Source organism: Tachyglossus aculeatus, chromosome 26 (genome assembly GCF_015852505.1).
Source record: "Tachyglossus aculeatus isolate mTacAcu1 chromosome 26, mTacAcu1.pri, whole genome shotgun sequence".
Classification (NCBI taxonomy): Eukaryota; Metazoa; Chordata; class Mammalia; order Monotremata; family Tachyglossidae; genus Tachyglossus; species Tachyglossus aculeatus.
In genome coordinates, this window is record NC_052091.1 from 18100145 (window position 1) to 18119872 (window position 19728).

At 50.1% G+C, this 19728-nt stretch overlaps 1 protein-coding gene across 2 annotated transcripts in view; it reads left to right on the top strand.

Annotated features, from left to right (window-relative positions):
* Positions 1 to 17949, top strand: part of TRPM7 (transient receptor potential cation channel subfamily M member 7) — a 127460-nt gene extending 109511 nt beyond the window's left edge. The window contains exons 29-40 of one of the 2 annotated variants that reach the window (XM_038767586.1): positions 373 to 469; positions 949 to 1019; positions 1617 to 1651; positions 3129 to 3154; positions 3932 to 3982; positions 4078 to 4143; positions 5134 to 5417; positions 5582 to 5664; positions 7575 to 7780; positions 12299 to 12350; positions 12453 to 12559; positions 16621 to 17949. In XM_038767586.1, coding sequence (XP_038623514.1) covers positions 373 to 469; positions 949 to 1019; positions 1617 to 1651; positions 3129 to 3154; positions 3932 to 3982; positions 4078 to 4143; positions 5134 to 5417; positions 5582 to 5664; positions 7575 to 7780; positions 12299 to 12350; positions 12453 to 12559; positions 16621 to 16754 — 1212 coding nt within the window. In that variant the 3' untranslated portion in view covers positions 16755 to 17949. The remainder of the gene's footprint in view (positions 1 to 372; positions 470 to 948; positions 1020 to 1616; positions 1652 to 3128; positions 3155 to 3931; positions 3983 to 4077; positions 4144 to 5133; positions 5418 to 5581; positions 5665 to 7574; positions 7781 to 12298; positions 12351 to 12452; positions 12560 to 16620) is intronic. The other variant, XM_038767587.1, reaches the window with a different exon arrangement.
* The last annotated feature ends 1779 nt before the right edge of the window (positions 17950 to 19728 follow it).

Below are 19728 nucleotides of genomic sequence, written 5' to 3' on the forward strand. Positions count from 1 at the left end.
TTCTCTAACACATTTTGAGGCAGGCGCTCCTGAAACTGGTCTCTCTCTCTGCCGCTCTGCCTGGACCGTCGATCGATCTGCTGAGCCCGGCTGTCAACCCTCTGATGGGGATTCAATACCTAAATTCTGCTTCCTACTTAGATTGTGAGCCCTCATATGGGCAGGGACTTACCTTTTATCGACCCCGGCGCTCAGAACAGTGCCTGACACATAGTAAGCACTTAGCAAATACCATTAAAAAAAAAAACACCGAACCCAAACGGTACGCATGCCGTGGAACGTCAACTGGCTGTACTTCCAGAAGCGTAGGTGGGTGTGGATTCCAAGGTTTCTCGGGAATCTGGGGATAATGGAGCGCGTATCTCTCGGCAGAGCGGGACCTCCTTTGGCAGCCCCCTGAGACACGTCAGCTCCTACGCAGGGTTTACGGAGCTCCACAAAATCTCCCCGTCGCCTCGTTCGGAGCAAAGTGAGTCATTTTGCCTTTGAGGCGTCAGTCAGTGGCGTCGCGGGGGCCCGGCCCCCATCTCTGACTTCCAAGGATCTCGGGAAGGAGGGTGAAGCGTCGGGCACCTCTCCCGTTGAGCCCGAGGGCGAACGTGGGGATGGAGGGAGGAAGAAAAGGGATGGAGGGAAAGAGTGGGAGAGGGAGAGGTACAGAAGCTGGCAAGTTCCGCCGCCTGGCCCCTCTCTTTCCTTCCAGCGATATCTACGAGCTGAACCCGCGCCCTTACCGTAAACCTTCCTGCAGCCGTTTAAAAGGAAATTTTAAATGTCTTACTGATTTATTTTTTCGGTGGTGGGGAGGGGTTTGGGGTTTCATCTACGAGTATTGTGTATCTAGTACAAACTTAGGAAAACGTGGAAGTCGGTCGGAGATCCAGCGTTTGAGTCTTTCCAAAAACACAGGCCCAAACCTCAAGGCTAACGGGTTTTGTTTGACTCCAGTGCAGAGCAAGAGCGGGCGGGCGTCAGCAGAAGACCCTCACGAAGTGGACTCCAAGGCCGCCTTGCTCAAGGTCCGTACGGAGAAATCAGCCCTGGGGGGCACCTGGTGATCTTATATCTGCCCACTGCTTGGCACCTAGTAGGCCCATAACAAGTACCCCAATTATCAATGTAGTGTCAATGATTGTGATCGAATCCCCATTTTATAGCTGAGGAAACTGAGGCCCGGAGAAGTAGCACAGCAGGCAAATAGCAGAACCAGGAGTTCTGCTACTGAAATTGAGGGGCTTTCCAGGTGCCGTCACCCTTTGAAAAACGATGAGAAATGGTGCGCGGCTTTTAAAATCGGTGTTAAAAGACGTGATCCGTTTACGCACGCAGTCATGCGATTCAGACGGTAACATTACCGACTGTCAGCTGAGAAGCTCTAAACCTGTTAGGTCGCAACTACCGAGATCATCCATTTTACGATCTCTGTAATCCTCTGGAATTATGGTCAGCCGTTATTCGATTAGCGGGGCTTGTGTAAAGTGGCAGTTCTTTCCGAATGCGTTTGAGGAGTTTCAGGATATGAAGCAAAGCGATTAAGTAAATGCGTACTTGTCTCGAGGCTGTGATTTTTTTCCAAAAGCTTCTGACTTTTTTTCCCCTTCTCCCTTTCCCCGAAGGACTGGCTTCAAGAAAGACCGACAACCAGTCAGATGTGAGTAGGCTACTCGTCGATCCTGATAGACTCAGTGTCCCGTTCGTATTGCTTCTCTATCATCTCGGTTTTTCCTGGGTCCAGGGCACAGCAGAAGTCATGAAGTAATTACCTCGGGCTTTAATCCGGAAGGTTGACAGAGAAGTTACAAAATTTTCCAACTCAAAGAAGGAGGAAATGCAAATGTGCGGGGGATATGACCTGCATTGCTTAGAGGACCAGATTAGCACCCGACCTTTCTCCCGCTAGTTTACACTTGCGAAGAATTAGCGGGGGGCCTAAGATTTAGGATTTTCATCTGAATTCACCCATCTTCGTTTTCCGACTTCCCATTTTCCCCCCGAGGGATTGGCCTTTCGCGCCACTCCCTTCCCCAAATAACCCCCCACCGCCCCAACATCATTCATTTGCTCCTTCCCTCCTTGAGTGACTCCACTTCTTCCTTTGATTTCCCTCTGAGCTCTAAGCTGAATGACGGTTTGTCTCCTCCGGGTTTCTTATGCGGGCCGAGCGGTCCAAAGTCCCCAGGGATATAAAGATTCTCCTGGAAACCATGGCAACCGTGGGCTCTTCAATTCTGTAGGAGCTGAGTGGTTTGGAAGAAATGTAGAACTGTAATGGTCTCTCATTGGGGGATTTTTATTTTTCTGTGGTTGTGGTCAGTTTGTGTCCCGGTGAGTGGGTTTCTTCCGAAAGACTCCGTCTTAGTTACAGCGATGTTACGATTTCTTTTGCACAGACAGAGCTGAACCTATTAAACTACAGTCCTAGGCCTCTCTAGACTGTCAGCTCATTATGGGTGGGAAAGGGGTTTGCCAAATCTTCTATTGTCCTCTCCCAAGTGCTTAATACAGCTCTCTGCACACGGTAAGCGCTCAGTAAATACCATTAACTGATCTTCTAGACTGTGAACCCGTTGTTGGGTACGGACCGTCTCTATATGTTGCCGATTTGTACTTCCCAAGCGCACACAGTGAGCGCTTAGTAAATGAATGAATCGAATGTGAGCACGTAAGGGCTCTGGCAGGATTTAGCTAGGCTACTGGTGGCGTGAATGCTTAAAACCAGAAACGTATTCAAGTTTTTGGATGCCGTATGTCACTGACTTGGGATGTTATGAGAAAACCGATGACAAAATAGTGGAAACATTGCCCGGTTTTCCCAGTTCTCTTCCCATGCCCTGAGGAGATATTAGAACGGGCGGCCCGGCGTGTGGAGCGACGGCCGACGTTTCCTTGGGCCCAACCCCCTCCTCAAGTCGAGATATCCAGTTGTAGGGAGTTTTGCCTATATTATAGGGAATATTATACTATATATTATATATATTATATATGTTATAATATAGGGAATATTCACTGAGCGCCCAGGGGAAACCGACAGTCTGTTGTGCCGGGAGATCAGGGAATTAGTTGAGAGCCCAACGTAAGCGTCTTCGAGGAAGACGATCGCAGCTAACATCTCTGTGGCTTCTCCCCAGGCCTTCGGAAGAAGAAGCGTTAAATGGTAAGTTGGGAATTCTGTTCATTGTTCTACAGCTGGAATTTCCAGGTTCCCGGGTGAGGACCAGTTCTCGAGCTAATCTTTTAAGGCCTCTTTTTGAGGGACAGCCACAGACGGTTGAAAAGCAGCATGGCCCACGGGGTAGAGACCGGGCCTAGGAGCCGGAGGACCAGGCTCGGCCACGTGGTCTTCTGGGTGGCCTTGGACTTCTCTGGACTTCAGTTCCCTCGTCTGCGAAATGGGAATTAAACCCTCCTTCCTCCTCCTTAGACTGTGAGCCCCATGTGGAACAAAGGCTGTGTCCAAACCAGTTAACGTGTGTCTTCCCCAGTGCGTCGAACAGTGCAACAACAGTAATACAACAACGATAATAATAGTGATTATTATTACTTGTACTTCCCAAGCGCTTAGTACAGCGCTCTGCACACAGTAAGCGCTCAGTAAATACAACTGAATGAATGAATGATAACCTCCAAGAGCCAATTCCTGGTGCTCCCTCTGTTTGCCTGTGGAGCCCAGCTTCCTACAGTGAAGATCTTCTTGTTTCCATCCCCTTTGCGCATCCACCCCGTCGCTCCCCAAATTTATAGCGGTGCCCCAAACTCCGAAGCCCAGGAATGGCTTGATCCTTCTCTTCCTACCCAGAGTGTCTTCCCGCAACCCGCAGACGTTTCGGAGCAAACCTCCGGGCATTAAAGGCGCTTTAGGAGTTTGGTTAGCGATGAAATTGAAAGTCGTAAGGTAGTAATTGACCAGTGCGCCTTATTCCTCCCGTTCTAGGCATCGCGTCGCCTTTTAAGCCGATTATGGATACAAATTATTATTACTCGGGTAAGTCTGGACCACGCGGGAAAGATAAGAGAAAATAAAGAAGCCCGGGGGTAATCTCGTTGAAAGGGATTGATTTCTCTGTTGTTGTCCCGCAGCGGTGGAAAGAAACAACTTGATGAGGCTGTCGCAAAGTATTCCGTTCACTCCGGTGCCTCCGAGAGGTAAGTAAAGGCCGTTCGGTTCTTCCGAGCGCGCATTTTTACTGATGTTGTTGGAGAAAATGCTATCGTGGAGGTGGGAAGCGCTTTTAATAATAATAATAATAATAATAATAATGGCATTTATTGAGCGCTTACTATGTGCAAAGCACTGTTCTAAGCGCTGGGGAGGTTACAAGGTGATCAGGTTGTCCCACGGGGGGCTCACAGTCTTCCTCCCCGTTTTGCAGATGAGGTAACTGAGGCACAGACAAGTGAAGTGACTTGCCCAAAGTCACAGAGCTGACAGTTGGCGGAGCCGGGATTTGAACCCCCTGACCTCTCAGGCACTGTACTAAGCGCTTGGGAAGTACACGCTGGGCACACCGTAAGCGCTCAATAAATACGAATGACTGTAGAGGCGGTCCCTATGTATATATTTTATTCTATTTTATTTTGTTAATATGTTTTGTTCTCTGCCTCCCCCTTCCAGACTATTGAGCCCACTGTCGGGTAGGGACCATCTCTATATGTTGCCAACTTGGGCTTCCCAAGCGCTTAGTACAGTGCTCCGCACACAGTAAGCGCTCCACAAATCATCATCATCATTCGTATTTATTGAGGGCTTACTGTGGGCAGAGCACTGGACTAAGCGCTCGGGAAGTCCAAGTTGGCAACATATAGAGGCGGTCCCTACCCAACAGTGGGCTCACAGTCTAAAAGGGGGAGACGGAGAACAAAACCAGACGTACTAACAAAATAAAATAAATACGAATGATGATTGATTCTAGACCGTGAGCCCGTCGTTGGGTAGGGGCCGTCTCTATATGCTGCCGACTCGTACTTCCCAAGCGCTTAGTACAGTGCCCTGCACACCGTAAGCGCTCAATAAATACGACCGAATGAATGAATCTGTACCTATCCCAGCGCTTCGAAGAGCGCCTGACCCATTGTGAGCGCCCAGAGGGCCCCGGGGTCATCGTCAACGGTTTATTTTGTCCCTCGGCCCGGCAGGTGAGCCGGTGACCGTGTACCGCCTGGAAGAGAGCTCCCCCGCCATCCTCAACAACAGCATGTCGTCCTGGGCGCAGCTGGGCCTGTCGGCCAAGATCGAGTTCCTGAGCAAAGAGGAGATGGGAGGAGGGCTCCGCCGCGCCGTCAAGGTCCTCTGCACCTGGGCCGAGTACGACATCCTGAAATCCGGCCACCTCTACATCATCAAGTCCTTCCTGCCCGACGTGGTCAATACGTGGGCGGGGGTTTATAAGGAAGATACCGTCCTGCATCTCTGCCTGCGGGTAAGCCCGGCCCGCACCTCGCCCGCTGCTGCTGAGGCACCAACCTCGCGGCCCCGACCCGTCCCGGCCTCTCTCTGGGACCCCGGCGGTCCAGAAGAAGGAAAACGGGATGGCGCTTGGTCCCCTCACTGAACCGCCTCTTCCTCTTGTCTCTCGCTTCCAAGGAAATTCAGCAACAGAGAGCGGCCCAGAAACTCACGTTTGCTTTCAACCAGATGAAGCCGAAGTCCATCCCGTATTCCCCACGGTACATCCTTATTCATCATCATCATCATCATCATCAATCGTATTTATTGAGCGCTTGCTGCGTGCAGAGCACTGTACTAAGCGCTTGGGAAGTACAAGTTGGCAACATATAGAGACAGTCCCATTCCATGGCTCTGTCTCTTCACATAATCATCATCAGTCGTGGCGTCTGTGAATCAATCAATCAATCAATCGTATTTATTGAGCGCTTACTATGTGCAGAGCAGTGTACTAAGCGCTTGGGAAGTACAAATTGGCATCACATAGAGACAGTCCCTACCCAACAGTGGGCTCCCAGTCTAAAAGGGGGAGACAGGGAACAGAACCAAACACACCAACAAAATAAAATAAGTAGGATAGAAATGTACAAGTAAAATAAATTAATTAATAGAGTAATAAATATGTACAACCATATACACATATATACAGGTGCTGTGGGGAAGGGAAGGAGGTAAGACGGGGGGATGGAGAGGGGGACGAGGGGGAGAGGAAAGAAGGGGCTTACTACGACTTATTACTTATTACTTAAGGGGCTTATTACTGTGAAGCGCTTACTACATGCCAGACACCGTACTAAGGGCTGGGGTGGGGACGAGCGTGGCTCAAATTAATCGTGGTGTTTGTTAAGTGCTTACTATGTGCCAGACACCGTACTAAGGGCTGGGGTGGGGACGAGCGTGGCTCAGATTAATCATGGTGTTCGTTAAGCGCTTACTACGTGCCAGACACCGTAATGAAGGCTGGGGCTGGGGACGAGCGTGGCTCAGTGGAAAGAGCACCGGCTTGGGAGTCAGAAGTCGTGGGTTCCAATCCCGGCTCCGCCGCTTGTCGGCTGTGTGCCTTTGGGCAAGTCACTTAACTTCTCTGTGCCTGTTACCTCATCTGTAAAATGAGGATTAAGATTGTGAGCCCCCCATGGGACAACCTGATCACCTTGTATCCTCCCCCGCGCTTAGAACAGTGCTCTGCCGCTTGTCGGCTGTGTGCCTTTGAGCAAGTCACTTAACGTCTCTGTGCCTGTTACCTCATCTGTAAAATGAGGATTAAGATTGTGAGCCCCCCCATGGGACAACCCGATCACCTTGTATCCTCCCCAGCGCTTAGAACAGTGCTCTGCCCGTAGTAAGCGCCTAACAAATACCAGAATTATTATTATTATTATTAGCAGATCGGGTTGGACGCAGACCCTGTCCCACTCGGGGCTCCCAGTCTCAGTCCCCATTTTACAGATGAGGGAACCGAGGCACAGGGAAGTAAAGCGACCTGCCCTAGCAGACGTGTGGTGGAGCCGGGATTAGAACCCATGACCTGGGATGGATGCCGGAACGCGAGTTGGCCCGGGGTTGGTTTCCCAGGGTTTCTTAACCGGCCGGCTAGGAAGGGCCTTTTGAGATACCCACTAGGAATAATCACCTTAGGCTTAATAATTAGTCAATAGGTAGTATTAATTGGATTTTAATACTAGTTAGTAGTATTGCACTGGTAGTAATAATAATAATAATGATGGCATTTATTAAGCACTTATATGTGCAAAGCACTGTTCTAAGCGCCGGGGAGGTTACAAGGTGATCAGGTTGTCCCACGGGGGGCTCACAGTCTTCATCCCCATTTTCCAGATGAGGTAACTGAGGCCCAGAAAAGTGAAGTGACTTGCCCAAAGTCACCCAGCTGACAGGTGGCGGAGCCGGGATTTGAACCCACGCCCTCCGACTCCAAAGCCCGCTGCTTCTCTAGCGCAACGGAACCCGGCAGCCCGGACCGTCTCTCTAGGTTGCCAACTCGGACTTCCCAAGCGCTTAGTCCAGTGCTCTGCACACAGTAAGCGCTCAATAAATACGATTGATTGATTGACCGATTGCGGGACTGCCCGGTAACTTAACGATTCTAACGGGCGGCCGTCTCCGGCCTCAGGTTTCTGGAGGTTTTCCTGCTGTACTGCCATTCGGCCGGCCAGTGGTTCGCCGTGGAGGAGTGCATGACCGGCGAGTTCAGGAAATACAACAACAACAACGGCGACGAAATCGTCCCCACAAACACACTGGAGGAGATCATGCTGGCCTTCAGCCACTGGACCTACGAATACACCCGGGGGGAGTTACTCGTTCTGGACTTACAAGGTCGGTTAGTTTTTTTTATTTTATTTTATTTTATTTTCCCACGCTAGCGCAGAGGAGATGGTAAAATGGTGAAAGTGTAAAGTCACTGGGGGCGGGGATTCTGCTCCTTAACTATTTAGTACTCTCCTAACTCCTTTCTGCGTCGCCCTGCCTTGCTCCTTTTAGGCATCTCCCCCCCTGCCCCAGCCCCCCAGCACTTATGTCTCCATCTCTAACTTATTCATTTATTCTATTATTTATTTACTTGTACATATCTAATTCCATTTATTTTATTTGGTTAATATGTTCGGTTTTGTTCTCTGTCTCCCCCTTCTAATAATAATAATGATGGCATTTGTTAAGCGCTTACTAGGTGCAGAGCACTGTTCTAAGCGCTGGGGGGATACAGGGTGATCAGGTTGTCCCACATGGGGCTCACAGTTTTAATCCCCATTTTACAGATGAGGGAACTGAGGCTCAGAGAAGTTAAGTGACTTGCCCAAGGTCACACAGCAGGCATGGGTCGGAGCCGGGATTCGAACCCATGACCTCTGACTCCAAAGCCCGGGCTCTTTCCACTGAGCCAGACTGTGAGCCCACTGTTGGGTAGGGACCGGCTCTAGATGTTGCCCACTTGGACTTCCCAAGCGCTTAGTCCAGTGCTCTGCACACAGTAAGCGCTCAATAAATACGATTGATTGACTGATTGATTAATTATTAATATCTGTCACTTCCTCTAGACTGTAGGCCTGTTGCCAGTTGCATAGTCTGCCAGCTCTGTTATACTGAACTCTCCCAGCGCTTAGCACAGTAACCACTCCATAAACACGATGGATTGATTAATCGTCACAGTGAGTGCCTAACAACTACCGTTTAAAAGAAAAGCAAAAAGCAGAGCAGGCACTTCACAGATACCAATATCGTCCATTACATTCATTCGCTCAGTTGAATTTGCTGAGCGCTTACTGTGTGCAGAGCAAGCACTTCACAAATACCATTATCGTCCATTACATTCATTCATTCAGTCGAATTTGCTGAGCGCTTCCTGTGTGCAGAGCAAGCACTTCACAAATACCATTGTCGTCCATTACGTTCATTCATTCAGTCATCATCAATCGTATTTATTGAGCGCTTACTGTGTGCAGAGCAAGCACTTCACAAATACCATTGTCGTCCGTTACGTTCATTCATTCAGTCGAATCTGCTGAGCGCTTACTGTGTGCAGAGCACTGTACTAAGCGCTTGGAAAGTTCAGCTCGGCAACAGAGACAATGCCTCCCCAACAATGGGCTCACGGTCCAGAAGGGGGAGGATAGAACAGTTCTTTTTACGAAAAAGCTGATGACTTGGTAGTCCCCTATCAGTTATGATGTGGCCTAGTGGCTAGAGCCCGGGGCTTGGATTGGAGTCAGGAGGACCTGGGCGCTCTGCCGCTTGTCTGCTGTGCAACTTTGGGCAAGTCACTTGACTTCTCTGGGCCTCAGTTACCCCATCATGGGCAAAGTGATTTGGGCAAATCACTTCTCTGGGCCTCAGTTCCCTCATCTGTAAAATCGGGATTGACTGTGAGCCCCACGTGGGACAACCTGATTACCTTGCAGCCCCCCAGCGCTTAGAACAGTGCTTTGCACGGAGTAAGCGCTTAATAAATGCCATCATTATTATTATTATTATTATTATCATGATTATTATTACTGTCTGTCAAATGGAGATTAAGGCTGTGGGCCCTATGTGGGAAGAGGGACTGTGTCCATCATTCTTGACCTCAAATACAGTGCTTGGCACATGGTAGGCACTTACAAATGCCGTTTTTTGTGTGTTTTCGGTTTTTTTTAATATAAAATGTCCTGACCCTCCCACCACCCCACCCTTTGGGCAGACGTATCTTGGCCATCTTGCCCCAGCTCGGTCGTTTAGTGAGCGCTTTCTTGAGCGCTTACGGTGTGCAGAGCACTGTACTGAGCGCTTGGGAAGTACAATTCGGCGACATAGAGAGACGGTCCCTACCCAGCAACGGGCTCACAGTCTAGAAGGGGGAGACAGAGAACAAAACAAAACATGTTTAGTACAGTGCCTGGGATATAGTAAGCGCTTCCCCCCATCTTACCTCCTTCCCTTCCCCACAGCACCTGTATATATGTATGTTTGTACATATTTATTACTCTATTTATTTTACTTGTACATATCTATTTATTTTATTTTGTTAGTATGTTTGGTTTTGTTCTCCGTCTCCCCCTTCTAGCCTGTGAGCCCACTGTTGGGTAGGGACCGTCTCTAGATGTTGCCAACTTGGACTTCCCAAGCGCTTAGTACAGTGCTCCGCACACAGTAAGCGCTCAATAAATACGATTGATTGATTGCTTAACAAAGACCACAGTCCTTATCATCGTTGTTATCAATTATCAGTCAACTCTACTCAATAAAGTTGGTCCTGTTTTAGTTGGGCAGTTGGCTTTTTGCGATTTCTACTGCCTCCTTGTCGGTGCCAAGAGCAAGGCGGTTGGCTGTCGCCCCGAGTGCCATGCAGAACTAGTTGTTCCTCTTACCCAGTCAGGGACTTTAATAATAATAATAATAATAGTAGCATTTATTAAGCGCTTACTGTGTGCAAAGCACTGTTCTAAGCGCTGAGGAATTTACAAGGTGATCAGGTTGTCCCACGTGGGGCTCACAGTCCTTAATCCCAGATGAGGTAACTGAGGCCCAGAGCAGTGAAGTGACTTGCCCAAAGTCACCCAGCTGACAAGTGGCGCAGCCGGGATTTGAACCCATGACCTGCGACTCCAAAGCCCGGGCTCTTCCCACCGAGCCACGCTGCTTCGGCCTTTCACCTGGAGAAAAAGGCTCTTCCCCGCAGGCCCTTCTGGCGCTGTGGCGGGAGGAATAAAGGGTGTTATTTGGAGGGAAGAGCAAACCTAAAGACAATTCAGTCAGTCTTGGAGCCCTTACCGGTTGCAGAGATCTTGGAAGCGCTTGGAAAAGCACAGTTCAACAGAGTTGGTAGATGTTTTCCCAGCCCACAGGGAGCTTACAGTCCAGAGAGACGCTAAAATAAACCGCAGATGTGGACAAAAGTGCCGTGGGGCTCAGGGTGGGGTGGATATCAAATCATCACCATCAATCGTATTTATTGAGTGCTTACTATGTGCAGAGCACTGTACTAAGCACTTGGGAAGTACAAATTGCGCTTGGGAAGTACAATTGCAATATCAAATGCCCAAAGAATACAGATCCAAATGCAAGGGTGACACAGAAGGGAGAGGGAGGAGGTGAAATGTGAGGGCTTAGCTGGGGACTGCCTCCTTGGAGGAGATGGGATTTTAAGAAGGTTCTGAAGGCGGGGAGAGCCATTGTCCGGGTGCCACCATCATCATCAATCGTATTTATTGAGCGCTTACTCTGTGCAGAGCACTGTACTAAGCGCTTGGGAAGTACAAATTGGCAACATATAGAGACAGTCCCTACCCAACAGTGGGTATAAAAGGGGGAGACAGAGAACAAAACCAAACATACTAACAAAATAAAATAAATAGAATAGGTATGTACAAGTATAATAAATAAATAGAGTGATAAATATGTACAAACAGGGAGTTCCAGGCCAGAGGCGGGACGTGGGCGAGGGGTTGGCAGCCAGATAGGCGAGATGGAGGTTCAGTGAGTCGGCTGGCGGCAGACGTGCAGAGTGTGCCGTCTGGCTTTGTAGGAGGAGATCAGTGAGACGAGATACGAGGGAGCGAGGTGATGGAGCATATTAAAGCCGACGGGGAGGAGTTTCTGTTTGGTGTGGAGGTGGATGGTCAGATTATTGAGGAGGGGCGAGAATTGACGGAACATTTTTGTAGGTAACCAATCCGGGCAGCAGAGTGAAGTGTGGACGAGAGGGTGGGAGGTCTAGGAGGGATAGGATAAGCGTTTGGATCGACGGGGTAGCGGCTTGGATGGAGAGGAGAGGATGGATTTTAGCAGGGCGACCAGGCCAGTTTACTTCAGGGATGTGAAAATCCAGGGCAGGCAGTTCTCACGTGGACGAGAGGGTGGAAGGTCTTCAAAAACCCTGATCTCTTTTCCATCCTCGCACTGGAAGTGAAAAGTCAGTGTCACGAGAAGCAGCGTGGCTCGGTGGAAGGAGCCCGGGCTTTGGAGTCGGAGTTCACGGGTTCAAATCCCGGCTCTGCCAATTGTCAGCTGTGTGACTTTGGGCAAGTCACTTCACTTCTCTGGGCCTCAGTTACCACCTCTGTAAAATGGGGATGAAGACTGTGAGCCCCCCCCCCCCCCCCCCCCCCCCCCGTGGGACAACCTGATCACCTTGTAACCTCCCCAGCGCTTAGAACAGTACTTTGCACATAGTAAGCGCTTAATAAATGTCATTTAAAAAAAAGAAAAGGAGGGATAGGATAAGTGTTTGGATCGACGGGGTAGCGGCTTGGACGGAGAGGAAAGGATGGATTTTAGCAGGGCGACCAGGCTAGTTTACTTCAGGAATGTGAAAATCCAGGGCAGCAAGTTCTCACGTCTCTTTCTTTCGTACGTGTGAAGGTGTAGGTGAGAATTTGACCGATCCATCAGTGATCAAAGCAGGAGAAAAGAGGTAAGATCGGATTCTTTGGTTTGTCCTGCAACCCCTCGCTTCCTTGGTGGTTCGTGGCCTCCCCGTGGCTCCCGATCCCAACCGTCTTTTCCTCTCTGCAAGGTCCTCCGATATGGTGTTTGGGCCGGCAAATCTAGGCGAGGATGCCATCAGGAACTTCAGAGCTAAGCATCACTGCAATTCCTGCTGCAGGAAACTGAAACTTCCAGGTGAGCGCGTTCTCCGTCTCATCTCGTTGTCTTTTGAGACTCCTCCGGGCAGCTGCTTTGGGGAGCTGAAAGGAAGTATCTGGTTCCTCCGAGGGATTTTGCAATTTCGAGAGAAGCAGTGCGGTCCAGGGGGTAGAGCCCGGCCATGAAAGTCAGGAGGACCTGGGTTCTAATCCCGGCTCCGCCACTTGTCTGCCGTAGGACCCCGAGCGAGTCGCTTCACTTCTCTGGGCCTCAGTTTCCTCATCTGGAAAATGGGGATTGAGACTGCGGCCCCCAGGTGGGACCGGGACCGTGTCCAACCCAATTAAACTTGTGTCTGCCCCAGTGCTTAAGAACAGTGGGCAGGGAATGCGTCTGTTATAGTGTTAGATCGTACTCTCCCTAGCGCTTAGTACAGTGCACACAGTTAAGCTCTCGATTAATACGACTGGCTGGCGCTTAACAAATAGCATTGTATATATGTATATATGTTTGTACATACTTTTTTACTGTATTTATTTAACTTATTTGTACATATGTATTCTATTTATTTTATTTTGTTAGTATGTTTGGTTTTGTTCTCTGCCTCCCCCTTTTAGACCGTGAGCCCACTGTTGGGTAGGGACTGTCTCTAGATGTTGCCAGTTTGTACTTCCCAAGCGCTTAGTACAGTGCTCTGCACATAGTAAGCGCTCAATAAGTACGATTGATGATGATGATGATTAAAAACAGACAAAGAGCAAAATTCAGTGCAGAAACGTGATAAACATGAGAGAAGCTCCCAAGTCTGCCGGGCCTGACGGGTCTTCAGTTGAAGTCGAAGGCGTGAAATACACACAGATGCCCCGACACTAACTTTTCACTTCCAGTGCGAGGATGGAAAAGAGAGCAGGGTTTCTTAAAGGTAATGAGGACCAAGAGAGATCAGACTTCAGAGAGCTAATAGGTCAGAACGAATTTATTGAGCGCTCTCTGCGTGCAGAGCACTGTGATACGCGCTCGGGGGAGGACAACAGACGGGTGGAGTTGGCCGGCGTGTTCCTCGCCTACGAGGAGGCTAGATTTTAGATCTTGGAAACTCTCGGGGCTAGTCAGAGACCCCGGAATGAGCAAAGATGGGATGTGGTTGGAGATCTACCAAACCGGCTCAGGGCGTCCGCGACTTCGCCCAGTCGGGCTTGTTTCGATTTCACTGTCCCTTCAGCCTCAGCGGAAGCGGGTTTGGAACCCATCAAGATGGGCATGTAAATATTCTTAGACTCTACTGTTTCCCCCATCTCTAAACCTCCCCCTGTAGACGGTAAGCTCCTTGTGGGCAGAGAGCACGTCTACCGACTGGGTTGGAGCGAACTCTCTTAGACTTGGGAGCCCCGGTTAGGACAGGCACCGTGTCCAACCTAATTCACTTGTACCTTCCCCAGCGCATATAAACGGTATTTGACACACAGGAAGCACTTCACAAAAACCATAAAAAAAACCCAACCGCTCCCGAGCGCTTAGTACAGCGCTCTCTGCATGCTAAAGTGATAAATACTGTGGATCGATGAATCGATTTGGCGAAAGAGCTGTCGTCAGGGCATTGGCAATCGTAGTTATGCCGCACCTTAACCCTCGACGCATCTAGTGGTCTCGTTTGTAAAATTCTAGGGTAAATCCTATCCCAGTTTCTTTCTAGCTGGTGTGTCCGTTATTCTTAATAATAATAATAATAAAAAATGTGGTATTTGCTAAGCGCTTACTATGTGCCAGGCATTGTGCTATGAACCGGTGTGGATACAAGTAAATCGGGTTGGACACAATCGCTGTCCCATGAGGGGCTCACGGTCTCAATCCCTATTTTACAGATGAGGTGACTGAGGCCCAGAGAAGTGAATTAGCTTGCCCAAGGCCGCACAGCAGACAGGTGGCGGAGCCGGGATTAGGACCCGTGACCTTCTGATTCCCCGGCCCGGGCTGTAGCCACTAGGGCATATCACTACTACTACTAATAATGATGGCATTTATTAAGCACTTACTATGTGCAAAGCACTGTTCTAAGCGCTGGGGAGGTTGCAAGGTGATCAGTTTGTCCCACGGGGGGCTCGCAGTCTTCATCCCCATTTTACAGATGAGGTAGCTGAGGCCCAGAGAAGTTAAGTGTCCCAAGTCACACAGCTGACAATTGGAGGGAGGCCCAGAGAAGTGAAGTGACTTGCCCCAAGTTACACAGCTGGCAATTGGCGGAGCGGGATTAGAACCCACGACCTCTGGCTCGCAGTCTTCATCCCCGTTTTCCAGATGAGGGAACTGAGGCACAGAGAATAATAATAATAATGATGATAATAATAATAATAATAATGATGATGATGATGGTGATGTTGGTATTTGTTAAGCGCTTACTATGTGCCAAGCACTGTTCTAAGCACTGGGGGAGGTACAAGGTCATCAGGTTGACCCACGTGGAGCTCACAGTCTTAATCCCCATTTTACAGATGGGGTAACTGAGGCCCAGAGAACTGAAGTGACTTGCCCAAAGTCACCCAGCTGACAGTTGGCGGAGCCGGGATTTGAACCCATGACCTCTGACTCCAAAGCCCGGGCTCTTTCCACTGAGCCACGCTGCTTCCCTCTGCTTCTTCTAATCCCGGCTCTGCCACCTGTCTACTGTGTGACCTCTCATTCATTCATTCCGTCGTATTTATTGAGCGCTTACTGTGTGCAGAGCACTGTACTAAGCGCTTGGGAAGTCCAAGTTGGCAACCTAGAGAGACGGTCCCCACCCAGTAAGGGCAAGTCTAGACCTTGGGCAAGTCGCTTCACTTCTCTGGGCCTGAGTGACCTCATTCTATTTATTTTTGTTAGTATGTTTGGTTTTGTTCTCTGTCTCCCCCTTTTAAACTGTGAGCCCACTGTTGGGTAGGGACTGTCTCTATATGTTGCCAGTTTGTACTTCCCAAGCGCCTAGTACAGTGCTCTGCACATAGTAAGCGCTCAATAAATACGATTGATTGATTGATTGATTGATCTGGAAAATGTGATTAAGACTGTGGACCTCCCCCCATTCCCCAATGTGTCCATGTCAGGGACTGTGTCCAACCTGATTAGTTTGTCTCATCACCAGCGCTTAGTACATTGCTTAGCGCGTAGCTTTAACAGATATCATCTAAAAAAAAGTCCAATTGCACTCTCCCATCGGTGTAACAGAATTCACCTGCGTGTGAAAAGATTCCGTCGGTTTAGGGACTGTTCCGTTTGCCTCTGTATTTATCGCTCCCTCGTTTCCAAATGGTATCCGTTAGGCGCTTACTAGGTGCCAGGCACTGTGCTAAGCGCCGGGGTCGACACGGGCTCATCAGGTTGGACTCGGTTCCAGGTCCACGAGGGCCCCCCGGGAACCAGAGTAGGAGGGAGAACTTGTACCGAATTCCCATTTTACAGAAGAGGCAGCTGAGGCCCAGAGAAGGGGAGCTAGTCGCCCGAGGGCACACGGCAGATATCATCATCATCAATCGTATTTATTGAGCGCTTACTATGTGCAGAGCACTGGACTGAGCGCTTGGGAAGTACAAATTGGCAACATATAGAGACGGTCCCTACCCAACAGTGGGCTCACAGTCTACCAGGGCTCATGTGGCGCGGGCGGAATTAGAACCCGAGTCTCCCGACTCCGAGGCCCGGGCTCGTCCCACTAGGCCGTGCCGCTTCTCTTCTGCCGACGTGGATAACCTGTATATATGTTTGTACATATTTATTACTCTATTTCTTTATTTTACTTGTACATATCCATTCTATTTATTTTATTTTGTTAGCGTGTTTGGTTTTGTCTCCCCCTTTTAGACTGTGAGCCCACTGTTGGGTCGGGACCGTCTCTATATGTTGCCAATTTGTACTTCCCAAGCGCACACAGTAAGCGCTCAATAAATACGATTGATGATGATGATGCTGATAACTGGGAGTCGGTCGAGGGCGACGTTCCCGATTCCGCGTCTTTACCCGGGTGTCGCGAGAGCGGGTTCGGTGTCGGGCAGAGTGCTCTCTTTCCGGGCCTCGGGAATACTGACTCTCTTGGGACTTTTGTCTCCCCCGGGGGGTGAACGCAGACCTGAAGAGGAACGATTACACCCCGGACAAAATCGTGTTTCCTCAGGACGACAACCCAGACGTCACGATCCAGCCCGGCGGCGGCGGCACCAAAGAATCAGATCCTCCTAATTCCATCCGCCTGATGCTGTAGCTCTGACGGGACGCTGGGTCTTTTTTTTTTTGTTTTTTTTGTCTCCGCTTCACGCGCGTGTGACCCCCCCACCATCCACCCCCCACCCCACTGTTGCTTTCCCTTCAGCAGGAAGATACTGTGGTAACGGAGAACAGGGAGTGGCGAGTGGATTTTCCGTGCCCCGATCCCGGGACGGGCCCCCCTCCCACCCGCCCGGGGCGGTCAGTTGGAGGTGGCCGGAGGCCGCCCCGTTTCGACGGTAAAGGGATAAGTAGCTTCCCGGAGGGCTCTTTTCAGCGGAAGATGCCCCGCGTCCGGTTGAGCGAGGACCTCGGAAGAGGTAAGGCGGACGGAGGCGGGGAAACGGAGCCGAGGCGCGTCCCGGCGGCGTCCGGCGAAAGGAGGGGAGGCCCTCGGTGCAGAGAGCGGAATCGCCGGGGCTTCCCGAACCGGGCCGGGACCCGGGAAGCGAGCGCGGGACGATCCCGATTTTTATCCAGCCGCCCTTCGGCGGGAGCAGGTGAGACCCCCCCATCCCGAAAACCGGTCACCACCTCCGTAGCCGGAACGGTAGCCGGGCAAAAGAAGTTGCCTTGTAAGGGAAAAAGACAGACAAGAAAGGAAGGGCTTTTCCTGGCAGTTGGAGAAGTTGCTTTTCCAAGGATGGCCCGCGGCGGGGTCCCGAAGCCGAACGCGCCCGGCTCCGTTTAAAACGGCGTCGGAGCACGTCGAGGCGCGCGCTGCGTCGTTTATGGTACTTTATTTAAGAAATGGATGGAGTTTTGGACGATCGTTAACGTGACGTCGGGAGATTGCAATGCGACCGTAGGCCAATAAAAGTGTCATTTTAAAGCGTCCGCCGATATTGTCGAACGGCCAACAGGGAAGATCTGTTGTCGGACTGAAGTGTCATGCTTCAATTTTAGCTTCGGTTTTTTGGTTGTTTTTTTTTTTTTTTTCCGTCTGTTGGTTTTCTAGGTACTTCACTGTAATTTTTAATTGAGGGGCGGTGTACAGCTCTATATTTTTATCCTGTAGTGTATCTTATAGATACAGACGTAAGGCACGAACAAACTAGCTGTTGAAATGGACTTTTTCTGTTGATTGGGGGCGAGAGAGGAGAGGCGTGTTCCCGAGAGATGTAACACTGTATACATTTTGTATATCATTAAATCTTTAAAAGAATCTAAATAAATTTATTCTTGTTTACAGACTCCGGGCATGTTTGTTGTCCAAAATGGGTATCTCCCAGGTTTTAAGAGGAGGGAATTTGAGACCCCCCCCCCCCACAGTCATTTCAATAGAATTTCATTTCATTAGAATAGATTGTATATATCTATTCTATTTGTCCGTATCTATTCTATTTATTTTATTTTGTTAGTATGTTTGGTTTTGTTCTCTGTCTCCTCCTTTTAGACTGTGAGCCCACTGTTGGGTAGGGACCGTCTCTATATGTTGCCAATCTGTACTTCCCAAGCGCTTAGTACAGTGCTCTGCACACAGTAAGCGCTCAATAAATACGACTGACGATGATCTCAAGTCAGACTTGGACCGCATGAAAAGCAGCGTGGCTCGGTGGAAAGAGCCCGGGCTTTGGAGTCAGAGGTCGTGGGTTCAAATCCCGGCTCTGCCACTTGTCAGCCGGGTGACTTTGGGCAAGTCACTTCTCTGGGCCTCAGTTCCCTCATCTGGAAAATGGGGGTTAAGACTGTGAGCCCCCCGTGGGACAACCTGATCACCTTGTAACCTCCCCAGCGCTTTGAACGGTGCTTTGCACACAGTAAGCGCTTAATAAATGCCATTATTATTATTATTATTATTATTATGGAAAGCAAAGCCTCGATCAGCCCATCGCTTTGCCCAAAAGCGGCTGAGGATCATAAGACGTGCAGATCAATTGAGCGTGGCCTGCTGGGAGGAGCCCGGGCCCGGCTTCCAAGTCGGGTGCGCAACCTCGGGCGAAGTCGCTTCTCTTCTCTGGGCCTCGGTTTCCCCCATCTGTAAAATGGGGATTCAGCCCTCCTCCCTCCCTCTTAGCCCCACGTGGGACGGGGGACCGTGTCCAACCTGGTTAACTCGTATCTTCCCCAGTGCTCAGCACAGCGTTTGACACATAATATGCACATAACGAGCACCCTACCCCCCCCCCCCCAAAAAAAAACCCCCCAACTTCTCCCGCCGCCTGTCGGAAATGAACGCCCCGGATTAATCTGTTAAATCAGCCGGCCAACTCCCACCTTGCTGGTAGGAACGTAGGTGAAATGCAGTCGGCAGTCATCATCATCATCAATCGTATTTATTGAGCGCTTACTGTGTGCAGAGCACTGTACTAAGCGCTTGGGAAGTACAAATTGGCAACATGTAGAGACAGTCCCTACCTGACAGTGGGCTCTCCCACCCGCGACGCTCTCCGCCTCTCAGCCCCCCGTAACCTGGGGTTGTCCACGATCCCCAACTCCGACGACGGTACTCCGTAAGCGCTTACTACCCACTGTTGGGTAGGGACCGTCTCTCTCTGTTTCCAACTTGTCCGTCCCAAGCGCTTAGTCCAGTGCTCTGCACACAGTAAGCGCTCAATAAATACATTTGATTGATCGATTACTACGTGCCAGGCACTGTTCTGAGCCCCCGGGGTAAATCCAAGCTAAGCGGGTTGGACGCAGTCCCCGCCCCACCCGGGACTCGCAGTCTCCATCCCCGTTTTCCAAGGGCTTGGGAGTCGGAGGTCATGGGTTCAAATCCCGGCTCCGCCAGTTGTCAGCTGGGTGACCTTGGGCGAGTCACTTCTCTGCGCCTCAGTTCCCTCATCTGTCAAATGGGGATGAAGATTGTGAGCCCCCCGTGGGACAACCTGGTCGCCTTGTATCCTCCCCAATGGGGATTAAGAATCACGTGGGATCACCTTGTATCCTCCCCAGCGCTTAGAACAGTGCTTTGCACCAAGGAAGCGCTTAACAAATGCCGTCATTATTATCCTTTTTATTTGCAGATG